Source organism: Callithrix jacchus, chromosome 9 (genome assembly GCF_049354715.1).
Source record: "Callithrix jacchus isolate 240 chromosome 9, calJac240_pri, whole genome shotgun sequence".
Taxonomy (NCBI): Eukaryota; Metazoa; Chordata; class Mammalia; order Primates; family Cebidae; genus Callithrix; species Callithrix jacchus.
The window spans coordinates 90,189,320-90,203,092 of record NC_133510.1 but is presented as its reverse complement, the minus strand read 5'-3'; the positions used below and the strand labels follow the sequence as shown (position 1 = coordinate 90,203,092).

The 13,773-nt window shown below is 38.8% G+C and overlaps 1 protein-coding gene across 3 annotated transcripts; it reads right to left on the bottom strand.

Moving 5' to 3' along the window:
* Nucleotides 1–2,545: 2,545 nt before the first annotated feature.
* CCER1 (coiled-coil glutamate rich protein 1) lies at nucleotides 2,546–12,810 on the bottom strand. 3 transcript variants are annotated; one of them, XR_004728928.3, is made up of 4 exons: nucleotides 12,758–12,810; nucleotides 10,477–10,616; nucleotides 4,825–4,899; nucleotides 2,546–2,783 (listed from the first exon to the last, which is right to left on the bottom strand). XR_004728928.3 is itself a non-coding variant. In XM_035257177.3 (2 exons), exon 2 carries the CDS (start codon nucleotides 12,388–12,390, stop codon nucleotides 11,215–11,217), a length of 1,176 nt encoding a protein of 391 aa, XP_035113068.2. In that variant the 5' UTR covers nucleotides 12,391–12,628; nucleotides 12,758–12,810; the 3' UTR covers nucleotides 11,069–11,214. The 3 variants fall into 3 exon arrangements, 2 of the variants coding, with proteins under 2 accessions (XP_035113068.2, XP_035113069.2); XM_035257177.3 differs by lacking the exons at nucleotides 2,546–2,783; nucleotides 4,825–4,899; nucleotides 10,477–10,616 and adding an exon at nucleotides 11,069–12,628; XM_035257178.3 differs by lacking the exons at nucleotides 2,546–2,783; nucleotides 4,825–4,899; nucleotides 10,477–10,616 and adding an exon at nucleotides 11,072–12,612.
* Nucleotides 12,811–13,773: the final 963 nt, after the last annotated feature.

Here is a 13,773-nt window from a genome sequence, read left to right as displayed (position 1 = left end):
ATTTTTGCCTACTCTGAAATGCCTGATATGTTCATAGCAAATCTTTCCAACTTTTAACTTCCTTTTTTTTTTTGAGATGGAGTTTCGCTCTTGTTACCCAGGCTGGAGTGCAATGGCGCAATCTCGGCTCACCGCAACCTCCGCCTCCTGGGTTCAGGCAATTCTCCTGCCTCAGCCTCCTGAGTAGCTGGGATTACAGGCACGCACCACCACGCCCAGCTAATTTTTTTGTATTTTTAGTAGAGATGGGGTTTCACCATGTTGACCAGGATGGTCTCGATCTCTTGACCTCATGATCCACCCGCCTCGGCCTCCCAAAGTGCTGGGATTACAGACTTGAGTCACCACGCCCAGCCTTTCATTTTTTATTATATCCATTTTTTTTTCAACTGACCTCCAGATAGTGGCTATTACTTTGTTTTTATACTGTATTTTTTTTTTTTCTAATTGTGACTGCCATATAACAGCTCAAAGGTTCTTCTCCTGCCAGTAGCTAGCCTTTTTCCATTTGCACTCACTTCCATTAGTAAAGGCTGATTCCTAATTTAGAGAATGAAGAATTCTGCAATCAGAGTGAGCTTTATACTCTCACCTTAGAAGAAAGGAAAAGGGACCAGGGAACCGCTTTAATGATGTGAATATTTTAGCACAATTTTGCACTCTGCTTCTTTACTTTCTTTAAAACATCTAATCACCTAAATAATTTATCACAGAACTTTTGGACATCAGTTACTGAGACTCAGTCCTTTTTCCAGGACAGCATTACAATATGCAGAATGACTGCAAAAGTTTGACTTTGGATATTGATGCAAAGATATGTCCATGAATAATATGAACTGAATCTAAGATTTCATCATACTCACCACCATTTCAGGACTTCATGATATAAAAAAACAGACTGTGTGGCTTCCTAGCTCTGTCATCTATTAGCTGTGGGACCTTGGGTAAGTTGGTTAGGACCTCTTAGCATTGGCCTTCTCAGTGCTAAACTAAGTATATGTTCTAAGCACAGGTCCTACACACGGTAAGCACTCAGCAAAAGTGAAACAGAATAAAATAAGTGTTGGCCATGGTAAACTTCACCAGGTGCTTTAAGTTGTAAAATTATAATAATCTGAAAATGTATTTTCATGTGCCTTTTAGAAACAGGAACATTGCTATGAGTATTTTCCAGGTGGTTCACACTCATGGTGATACTGTGGCCCAGCAAGTTGGAACCAAGAGCCAAAAAAATTGTGTTCAGTTCCTATGCAAATCTGTGCATGAGGACCGAGCTATTATACCACACAGTTCAGAGTAAAAGAGATGTAGTTGAGTCTCTACTTAAACCCTTTCTTCTGCTTTCCTAATGAAATAGGTTTTAGTACATACACAGATAAGTAACTATGCTACTCCGTTAGAACTACCTAAGAATCATAGATCATTTCATAGATACATTTTTATTTTATTATTTTTTAAATATTGAAATTATGTATTATGGACTTCTAAAGTGCAAGACTGTGTGCTGGAAATAGAAAGGTGATCAATTCCTTGCCCTATATCCTTTTCTAGACAGAAGAGAACCACAGGTAATTAAAGATACTTTTTAAAGATACTGGAAGTATCAATAAAGTGAAGTGTTAAGGAAGTACAAAGCACCTCTTTCTAGAAGTTCTCTGGAGTAACTGATGAATGCATCAATAAGGGAGTTGTAAATGCAGAAACTACCTCTCAGGCTAAGGCAGAACCCATTCTTAACATTGATTTGTGCTCCCATTAGATGTAGGTAAGCAGCTGGAAAGAGCTGGGAATCAGGCAGCAATAAAAATATTAATTATCTTCTAGGTGCCAGACCAGCAAACAAGCAAGTTTATTTCTTTCCCTAACAAGACAGGTTACACCGTGTTTGAGTCCCAGGAGGTGACTATCTCAAGTCCTGCTCTTACTACTGGGCCAATGGATACATACGCTCATTTTTATTCCTCGGGATTAAAGTGTTAAGCATTATTTAGTTTAGCAATTTTAAACTTGATAATTGTCTTGTTTATTGTCAGTATTAAAAGCAAAACAGATACACTGTAAGTGCAGATCGTTAATGTTAATTAGTGGTGTTATTGTCAAAAGGAATTCAAATAGAAGTACTGTAGAAATGCCTTCAGATGAAATATGATTCATGGCATAAAATGATTATAACTGTATTAAAATAATAATCTACAGAAATACAAGGACTCTTGTGGGCCAGTATTTTCCCCCTTTCATTCACACACTTTGGTTGCTAGTCTTGTAGTTCGAAAAGATACTAACTTTTAAACACCAAACCATATAGCAGCATATTTAAATAAATAGTTTCAATATCTTAATACAGTTCTTTGTCATAACACCATTAAAATACTTTTTCTGCATATGTATTAATGTATTATGTGTTCCAAAAGATGCATCTGTGAATATAACGCAACAGCTCATGTATCATTAACTTACATGTAAATGTTTTGCCTTTGCCACTAGGTGGCGCCTATATGTAAATAGTTGTAGAGCATAAGTTCTACTTAAGGCGAAACAGGCAGTGAAGAGCAAGCTATTTTATTAAATGCGTTTTGTATTAAATATTTGTGCAGGAAATAATGTAGAATTCACAAACTTTTTTTAATATTAAGAGAAAACATTAAATACTTATTCTTTTTTCAGAAAAGATGAACATTGATTTTGGAAAAATCCATGGGGTGTTACCAGGGGAACATATAGAGCCACTTAGTCTTGATCTCAGCTTGCCATCCTATATTATAATCTCCCAGCTCAAGGAAATTCTGCAATCCATAAAAATTAATAAAAAATAAGAACCGTAATTATATATGGCAGCATTACAATTCTGCTTTTGGTAGTACTATTTAATGATAAATGTCATATAAAATGTCGAGTCTAATAGAAATTTTTGTGAGAAATGGTAAATTAACACCAGTTAAGAGTCTTAAATTACTAGGACTAAAAGTGACACGCTAAAAATCTGAATATATTCATAGGAGAGGATACACAAATAATGCATGATAACAGAACTACCAATCATTATAAAAATTTCAGATGCCATATGAATCCATCAGACGATGCCAATATTAATAGCTTGAATAACAGCTAAAAATGCCAGTTAATGTCAAATCTAAATTTTTAAAAAGAAATATATATTTCTAGTCACAGGTGTTAAAAGTTTACTCAAAATAACCTTCCCAGAATAATAAAATATCACCAATAGAATTTGAAAGAAATCAAAAAGTAAAAGAAAATGCAGTAAGCATTAAAATTTTATTACAACTCTTGGTACTGTCTACTATGCTTCACTAAATATTGCATTGCATTTATTTATTGAAATCACAGTACTGAATTTAGGCAGCACAGTCTTAATGGCTGAATAGAAATATAGCGTCCAGCTCATGAGAAGAGTGAATGAATAGTGTGTGATTGGTGTCTTAAGTTTAGAATGACCATTCTAAAAGCAACACCCAAAAAAGAAAAAGAAAAGTATTTAGAATGAAGCAAGCAGCCTAGGAAAATGATAAGTCAAAATTTATGTAACGCAAACAATGGTGTAAAGAAGTAGGGGAGCGTCTCCAAAAGATAGTCCAAATCCAAATACAGCCAAGTCCTTTTTGTGTTTGAAATATGACATCTTTGTTTATTTTCCTATAGTGCAAAACTAGAACCAATTGGTGAAATTAAGGTCAAAAGCAAAAGCCTTTTCTTTCTTTCTTTTTTTTTTTTTTTTTTTTTTTTTTTTTTTTGCTAGGTAAGCGTTTTGCTCTTCATCTCTGCTCACTTCAGCCTCCATCTCCCGGGCTCAAGCCATTCTTCCACCTCAGCCTCTTTAGTAGCTGAGACCACGGGCATATGCCACCGTGCCTCAGATTATTATTATTATTATTATTATTATTACTGATAGGGATGAGGTTTCACCATGTTGCCCAGGCTGGTCTCAAACTCCTGGGCTCAATCTCGAAGTTTTGGGATTACATGCATGAGCCACTGCACTGGGTCAGCCAATTAAAAAAAAAAATGAAATCTAGAACTTCTTACTGCTGGAAATAGGACCACATATTTTACGTCACTAAAAAAAACAGTTCTGCATGTGATCTTCATATAGAAAACATTCAGATATTTTCTGTATTAAAAAGATGGGAAGAATAAATGATTTGAGCAGATGACCTTTCAACATACAAATTCTACGAGCTTTTTATTTAAGGCTATTGTTTGTATGTTAAATTTTACAATAATTTACAATAGTTTAGATAATACAGATACTCTAGTAGTTGGAAACCAGAGTTAGAAATACATGCATGGTCTGTGTGCTAGAAATCAATTTATCATACTAAGGTAGACCCACTAGGGTACTATAGCATCTGCAGCAGAGACATGACCCTAGCAAGTTGTCAAAAGTCACTAGCAGCTCAAAGTTGCATGGCATTAGGCCCTAGAGTTCATGTTACAGAGAACAATTTTAGCTCTGTTTTGTAGTATCCAATAACTGCCCATCATTCAAGGAAGGCAATTGTCAGTCACTCCTCTTGGGAATCCTTCTGAATATAGGATTTTTCTGTTAGAGAAACTCTGCTATGTACCTCTATTTATACAAGTATTTGTATGTAAGCGGATTTTCTAAAACGGTTGACATCTAAAAGTTAAATTCTGTACTTGTTATACCCATCTTGACTGAATTTATTTTGAAATGAATGTATGCTTGATTTAAGGCAATGCCATAGAAGTATTTAAATGTGGTTTGTTCCAGGAATACATTTGTCTCAAACACTCCCTCCCTGCCTCCCACCCTGCCCCTTGTAGTAGAACTACTATTCATATTACCATGCAGCAATATATAGGTAGAGCAGTCTATTCTTCTGTGTCTTGATTTTCCAAATAACTTTCTTTTAGTTCCTCCTGGCCATTAAAAAGAAAAAAAAAAAAAAAAACACTTATATTCTAGGATGACTGATTCCAGCCCAGTGGCCTAGCAAGGGTGAATCAACCTTGCATATCACACTCTTGACGTTCGTGTTTGTTAGTGTAAGAATTATAATTGAAATAGGGATTTTAGCATCTCTTCTCTAGATGCCTACCCTCCTTGGAGTCAGGTCAAATTTATCAAAGGAAGTTTTGTTTCTAGACAAGTTGTTTGTAATAAAACAATAGTATGTTGAAGTAACACAGTGTGCCTACAGCTTTTAACTAAAATAGGGAACTTGGGTCCTGAAATAATTTCCTTTCAGTTTCAGTTATTTTATCCATGAAAAGGGAAAAAAAGCATTAGTTCATAGAGTAGTTATATGTTTAAAAGTGATAATGTGTGTTAACCACCTTGTATGTATTCAAATGTGCTTTGAAATCTGAGGTTTACGTTGTGATAGTTTAAATGTTCTGTATAAGTGACTTACAACAGGCATTAAACATTGTTTGGCATTTCCTTTTTTTTTTAAATTAGATTTGGTGTTGAAACAAGGACTTCCTGGGTGGTCCTTAGTTCTCACAAGCTCCCCGGCTGGCCTCAGCTTTTCACAGTTGGTAGCACCACAATAAAGCAAAACAACCAGAAAAACAGGACTCTAATGTCCTCCTATTGCTCATGACCTGACTTAACCACTTACTTACTTACTTAAATAATTAATTTTAAGATGGAGTTTCCCTCTTGAAATGTTCTAGCATTTTCATATATCTGTATCTGTATCTTGATTTACAATAAGCTTAACTTTAAGTGTAGCATGAAACAGAACTTTCGATAAAGTGGTAATAAGAAGAATGATATCCAGCTATCTTATACAAGCATAAAATTACCTATACATTCTTATAAATATTTTTCTAAAGTAAAATTTGGATTTTACTTTAATTATATATGAGAAGCAACAAAACAACATTTATAGCAATTTATCCCACTTAGGCAACTTTTTTCCCACCAAATGTGTATATCAGTATACATTATGCATAAAATATTCATGTGTTAGATTGTCATGATATCACTTACATAAACTATTAAGCCACTACAAACAGATTTTTTTTCAAGTATTACAGTTGCTTTCATTTTGATTTTGAAAAGATGCATTCAAGTATCCATTGCTTCTATGGAAAAGGATGAGTAATTCTTAACAGCAACCATTATAGCATTAATGTCAACCATAAAAGGACACATCATGGACCTGGGGCAAGGGCAGGGGCAAAGAGGTGATAAAGGACAGAGAATATTATCTTGGAAAGAGTGTAGCTCTAGAGATTTAACTGGTTCTTAGCTGGGCTGCATAATGGTGTCTGCAGCTCAAAGGTAAAGTATCTGATTATAGTTATACTAGCTGAAATAGGACAGAGTTAATGAATCATTTTGTTATTTTGAGAGATTTTACTTTTATAGTTGCTCCATCACTAACAAGTAATTTCTAGACATCACGTAATATGTCTATGCCTCATTTGTGTATTTACTGAATACTTACTATAACTAGAAAGTACTGATTGCCATTGTTCAGAGTGCTTGGTAACTATTATCTCACTTAGTCTTTATAATCTCATTTCATTCATGAGGTAGGTACTATAGATGAGATGTCAAAATTTCAGTAACAATCCTGAGGTCATACAAGTAGAATATGATAGTTTTGAATGCATAAACCATAGAGTTAATCATTAAATTCCCATGAGCCTTCTGCAGTGGGTCTAACACCTAAACCACAGAGCTTCTGGGTCTTTAACATACACGCCTATCACTTAGAGACTTTGTTAGAAATCATATTCTAATTTAGTAAGTCTGGGGAAGCCTGGGCTTTCTTCAGCATTTGTAATAAGCTCTCAGGTGTTGTCAGTGCTGCTCATTCATGGACCATACTTCAAATATCAAGGCAGTAGACAGTGTGAACTGTGCATTTACAGACTATTTTGCCAGAAGCCAAAACTGCGTTTCAAGGACTAGTTGGTTCATACTTAGTCTTGTGGTATTAATAACAACTGAAATATCTGACATGTCAGCCCAATAGAATTGCTATGAAATTTTCTGGGCCTTGCTAATAAATTTAGACTGATCTAATGTTCAGAATTTATGTGAGATAACTTTATAAAATGTAGTTTAATGTATAAGGGTCAACAGTGTTTTGTAGTTAAAATACCATTCTGCTTAGATATTGGGTATTTTGTCTTCACAATATGCCGAAGTAATCACGTATAATCACTAACATTGAGGAAACAGAAACCCAAGGCAATTGGCTACCACCACAGGTCACTTAGGCAGCAGAACAACACACATCCAGGCCTCCCCACCCCACATCCAAATCCTTTCCTTCTCTTCCATCAGCTGACCTTGATACTGGACTGTATTCCACTAATTAACTAAAACGAAATGAAGAAAAACACTAGGACTGAAACAGCTAAGAAAGCCACATTCTGATTTTGATTTTAATATCAAAGGCCAAAGTGATTTGACAACCTTGAGTAACTTTCAATTGTTTTACATTAACATAAACCTTGATTGAATACAAAACAGGACTGCATGTATCATTCTGTTATCCTGCTAAAAACAAAATACAATTTAAGAAAACTTTTTAAATCTTATCGATTCCCTTAAAACCCATGGTCACTTATGGGAGATGTACCAATTATTTTCCAGATCTGTAGGTTTGGTGTTAAGTGGCAGGAGATTGGTCATTTCACCTTTTCCATTTATTTTAACGGAACTAAAGATGTTAGAAATATTATCTTCCTCATATATGGATGTTCTAAAATTTTATAAAATTATACTCAGAGTTCAGAGTTGATCTCTAGATGTCAAGTTTATTTGCCATCTTTAGAGGGCTAATCTTTTCACAGAAAATAAAATTTCTCTAAGTTACTGCGTAGACAAGTAATGAAGACAAATCAAGAAATGCTGTCAGTCCCTAGAAGATGAAAATGCAAGAATCTCTACTTGAGAAAAAAAAAAAAAACACCTCAGAATAGACAGCAAAGATGCTTATCAAGTTCAGGACCTTGAATCATGTTTATAATTTATAATGTTATTTTTCTGACAATTGACAAAATAGCTCCATTTTTGAAAGAAATGACTGACACCTCATCCTCACTGTGTTCAACCAATAAAGTTGGAAATGATTTTTTTTTTTTTTTTTTTTTTTGAGACAGATTCTCGCTCTGTTGCCAGGCTGGAGTGCAGTGACTCGATCTCAGCTCACTGCAACCTCCGATTCCCTGGCTCAAGCTACTCTCCTGCCGCAGCCTCCTGAGTGGCTGGGATTACAGGCATACACGGCCATGCCCAGCTAATTTTTGTATTTTTAGTAGAGACGGGGTTTCACCATGTTGGCCAGGCTGGTCTCCATATAACCTCGTGATCCACCCGCCTCGGTCTTCCGAAGTGCTCGGATTGCAGTGAAATGATTTTAATAACGAACTTATTTTGGAAAAATTGTCTTTTCTTTTCAGGTATACATGTACCTTTAAAACTAAACACTGGGTTATCAAGAGCCATACTAACACTGTAAAGGCTATGGGATCATCAAGTTGTACTGAATACATGGTGCTGCAAGAGGCTCTCCATGGGAGTTGAGAACTATGGTGCTCCAATCTGGATGGGATTGTGAAGACATCTAATATAGAAGGAAAAAAGGCTTCTCCAGTGAAAACACACTGAAGTTTCACCTTTTGTATTTATGGGCTATGACTTGCAAGGATTTATTACTTAGCTTCAGGAGGTGGATTATTGATTTCCCTCTACATACATGTATTAGAACAGTAAAATTAGGAAACCCTCGGATCCCCTGCATTACATGATAGTGGGTGGTTAGGATGGTGGGTGTTCCGGGATGAGCAATCCCTTCAACCCTTCACATGGCTGAATTATTTCATATTAGTCATCAGGATTATTAAAGCAAACATCACAATATCTGGCTAATTAAAAAAAAAGTTCACGTAGAGAATCATTGATGACTAATAGATTTTTCCTCACGTTAATTTTTGCTGGTGTCTATTTCAGAAGATATGGATGGCCTAAAAGTGAATAGATGATATGGGTTCTGCACACTTCTCTCGCCTTCATTGCCTGTTGCTCGCAGTCTCTCTGGTCTGTCCAGACACTCAGTTCCTCAAAAGCACCAAGCTCCTCCCACCTTTCGGCCTTTAGACTTAGGGGTTTTTCTGCCCACAATAAACATCTTCAGCCTTATTCATGGGCACTCCAGTGCTCTATGTTTCTTTAGTGGTACCTTTCTCTCAGAACACTTGCTATGAACCATCCATCTAACTCATTTAATGTCTGACTTTTTTACTAAACAATAACAATGTCAGAGAGTGTTTTTGCTTATTCACTATAGTATTCTCATCATTGTTCACAGTGCTTGGCCCTCAGTAGTTCAATATTTGTTGAATAATGGTTCATGAGCAAGAATGTAGACTCCTGAGGCATTGCCCATGTTTACATCCCTTGAAGTAACTAGTGAATAACACCTTGTGCATATGGAGATAATTAATATGTAGTGAATCCTTAAATTTAAAAGTAAAATATTTTGCAGGAAGAAATAGAGAAATATCTGGATGGGATTGTGAAGACATCTAATCTAAAAGGAAAAAAGGCTTCTCCAGTGAGAACACACTTAAGTTTGACCTTTTGTATTTATGGGCTATGACTTGCAAGGATTTATTACTTAGCTTCAGGAGGTGGATTACTGATTTCCCTCTACATACACGTATTAGAACAGTAAAACACATAGAGATGGCTAATTTTAATTTTAGAGGTCATTAAGAAATTCCATTTGTAGAAAGTAATGATTTCTTAGAGTTTTGGTTATTCACCACTGCAATTTGGAATGTTTGGTGTAATTTTAAAATTATTCTGTCTTCCCCCTTTCTTCTATTCATCCTTTTGGCCACTGAAGCATTGCTGCATAGATTTGTGATATTTAAATAATGATAAATGAGAGGCAATTACTTTCATTTAATCCTTTTTTAAAATTATTTAATAGCTTAAGCTTATCCCCTTGAAAACTGTGATATATCAGTAACAATCAACACTCAGGTAAGACATCACCACACCTTCTTCTCTTCAACAAATAAATGCTAAGTTGTGGTTTAAAGTCAAATGATGTAATTTCTGAGAAGGCAGATTCAAATTCAACATCTAAGGATATCCTGGAAATATGCTATGGATGGAACTTTTATTAACTGTCCAGGAAGAAACATATTATTACATCCGAAAAATGTTTGAACAAAAGTTGTTACTTTGAATGACATATTCTCTCCATAGGTAATTGCTGTTTAGACATCAGAAACTAGCTCACACAGACTCACACTTACATGTCTTTGTTTTACTCTCCTTTATAAGGAAGACAAATTGAAAAACAAATAAGATATTCCATCCCCAAAAGGTCAATAATGTTTTTCTTTAAAAAAAAATCCATTCTGTAAAACTATCTTTATGGCTGCTCAGAACTTATGACAAAGACTATGTCCAATAACAAAGCTTCAAAACCTAAGCTATATTCCATTGTTTGCAGTTACCTTGGATTTTAACTAGATGTGCAAGTTGACTTCTGACCATGGGAATCCTCTCCATGAATGGATTATGGATTGTTGAGGCCATGGCAGATAACCAGTTCCACAGAAGCAACTTCATGTTCTTCTGAGGAAGATCCATAGCACTGTGGAACAAGGAATATAAATGAGCGATGCCACAAGAGACTGCAAATGGGGTTAAGAAAATACAGCCCTCAAAAATGAACTCTGAAGGTGGAAAAATCTATGAGGAAAAATATTGTTGAAAAAATGCAGGAATTTAAAATGGCTTCAGTTTTGTTAAGAGCACTGGTGAACATTCAGTAGCCTTAGAATGTTCTTCTTAAGCATGTAACATATTATTTCTTAATTCCAAGATCAGCAGTGGCTAAGTTGTATAAATTTGTTGCAAAAACAAAGCATTTTTTTTCAGCATTATCAGATTTAAAAAACAATCCAATTTTCTAGAGGGGAAGATATCAAATGAAAATATTCAAATGTAAGTAATAAAATATTTGGCCTTTAACCAGTTCCAGTAAATTTATATTTGAAAGCTCCCTCCCCCCACCACCCATAGTCATACACAACCACATCAAATTTTAAACATTTTTTAATGGCCAAAGAAGGTGTTTACATAGATCTGTTTATTAATGGAACTCACTTTTTAATCAGTTTTTAATAAATTGCTAATCTAGTTTAGCCTCAAATCAGTTCCATCCTTTTCCTCAATCCCTTTTCTGATGTCTAACAGTTAAAGTCCTGTGCCAGGAACAGGGATTCCTGTGGTATGTTGGGAATTATCTGCTCTGGGTTTAAAAAAGTACAGTTTATAAAGTTCTCTCTCGTTTCTTCAGCCCCTACAAAGAGTGATAAAGGCATTTCCAGAGGCAGGTGAAATTCTTCCCCTCCCTGCCTGTTCTCCTCCAGGCCCTCCTCTTCCTCTTCCAGCTCCTCCTCTTCCTCCTCCTCCCCTTCCTCCACATATTCAGCCTCTTCAACCTCTTCCTCTTCATCATCTTCGACCTCTTCTTCCTCCTCCTCGCTCTCTTCCTTTACATCACACACCTCCTGGTCATACTCATCATTTTTCTCCTCCTCCTCCTCTTCCTTCACCAGCATAGGGGCAGGAGACTGGTTTTCCTCTGGGGTAGGACTGAATGCTAGAGGATTCTGTACAAGGTCATACAAAGTTTCCTGCAGCGCCCAGGTTTCCTCGCTGCCGCCAGGGGGCGCGTTGTTTCCGGAGGATCCTGCTGGGAAGGCCTCGCCGCCCACCACGGCCTGCTGCACCCTCTTCGCCTCCTGCTGACGCTCCAGCTCCTTCTGCTGCCTCATGTCCTCATAGATCTGGTCCATGATGAACTGGGTGGTGTTGCGCGGCGCTCGCAAGCCAGGCGCTCTCCACTCGTACGGGCTGGCCGGCCGCAGCGGCATGCTCAGATCCCCCGGCGGGCTCCGCGAGGAGGAGCGGCGAGGGTGGTGGCGCGGGCCGCGACCTCTGCGGCCCCTGCGGCCCCAGCGCTTCTTCTTGCCTGGGGACCTCGTCCAGCCAGGGTTCCAGGATCCGCTCCAGCAGGAGCAGCAGCAAAAGCAGAGCGGGTGCAGGCCGTACACACTAATCACTTGCACTCGGCCGGGGGGCCTCCAGAATACTGGAGGGGGTGGGCGCCAGGGCCCTCCCCAGCACCCCCAGTTAGAGCACACGGGTGATTGGAACCAAAACCCCGGGCTGTGCTGTTGCTTTGGCTGTTTCCTTGGGGGCCCATACTCGGTCTTGGGGCCATAGCGGTGCCATCTATTGTACACGGTAGCGCCCCGGCGCCTTCGGTAGCAGGACGACCAGGAGTGCAGGGAGGACGAGTGTGCTCCACCGCCACCCAGGTTCACAGGGTCTTCTTTCATGTTGAAGGTCTCCGTCATGGTTCAGGGAGCTCTGAGAGGTCTGGATGGCAGCGACCCAGAAGCTGTCAAGTTTGGCCAAACGGGACGGTGGGAAGAGCCTCGTCTGTTTCTTCACGCAGCGCCACGTGTCTGCCCCTGGGATCACGTTTTACTCTCCAGGAGGCCGCTGTCTTCCTGGTTTGCTCGCTCTTCGGTCGTAATCTCTTGTCCTTCGCACCCGGGTTGTCTCGCCCAGGTATGCTGGGTGAGACAGGGGCTGGGTAAGGATGGTGGGGGAGGAAGGTGTTGGCAGGCGACACGCAGTGAGACCCACTCCCGGGTCCCCCCACACCCGGCTCGGCTGAGGCGCCGGCGGGGGCCAGGGAGGCAGGGGTTGTGCGGTTACCTTACTGCTCCCTCTCAACCCAGGTGCTTCACTGTCACCGTCCTGGCGGGACTGGTGTGGCGCAGGTAGCAGCAGCCTTTATATACCCGCCGTGGCCTCCCGCGTCCCCACCAAGACAACAGCCAGGGCAACAGCCAATTGGGGTCGAAATCGTCCTCCCTGTGTAAGACCGGGTTCTAGCCAGAACCAGGCTCCAGGCGAACATTCGCAGGGGGCTTATGACGCAGTGTTTGAGGGAGGCGAAGCGGGTGTCCAGGCTGAGTTTGGGCTGCTCAATCAAGCAAGGCTGGAGGGAGTTTAGCTGAACGCGTTGTATCGCCTTGAGTCAGGGGTTTAGAAGATGGGCCTTCAGCTGAACCGGGTGGGGACGGGAGAACTTGAGTATTGGAAACCCCACATTCTACACCATTGGATGGCCTAAGGGATAAAGGAAAATTACTGAAGAAAGAAAACTTGGCCCATTCTCTTAACCTTCTGGCCGGTGCCAACTCTTCTTACTCTTGGGAATCAGGATTCATAATAAGTATAACAAGACCACAAACATTTTTATTGCATGTGCTCACTGACAAATAATCCTGTCATCGAGCCTGAGGGACAGGCATATCTTATCACCTGTCACAGATGAGGGAACTGAGAGGTTACTTTCCCCGTGGTTGTGGGGCTAATAAATTTCTGGGCTACTATTTAAGCCTAAACCTGTTTGACCCCAAGTTAGGTTCTTAGTGGCATCGCTATATGCTCTCCCAAACCACCAGTAGGACTTTTGTGATAACTAAATGACATACATTTTGGAAGGTACTTTGCTATTTGTAATATATGCACCTCAATTAAACAAATATCATTATTTCCAGGATGAATACCACAGGTTTGTCCTTGGGAATAGAATATTCCCGTTGTTTTTCCTTTTATCCCTTCACTGACCATACAGCATATACAAGGGAAGCCTTTAAAGCATTGTGGTTAAGCATGTGGATTTTAATTTAAATAAATGTGATTCAACTTCAACTCACCAATTA

What these genes read in the sequence shown, in the direction of transcription:
- CCER1 (XM_035257177.3), bottom strand. Translation starts at nt 12,390, where the DNA reads ATGACGGAGACCTTCAACATGAAAGAAGACCCTGTGAACCTGGGTGGC.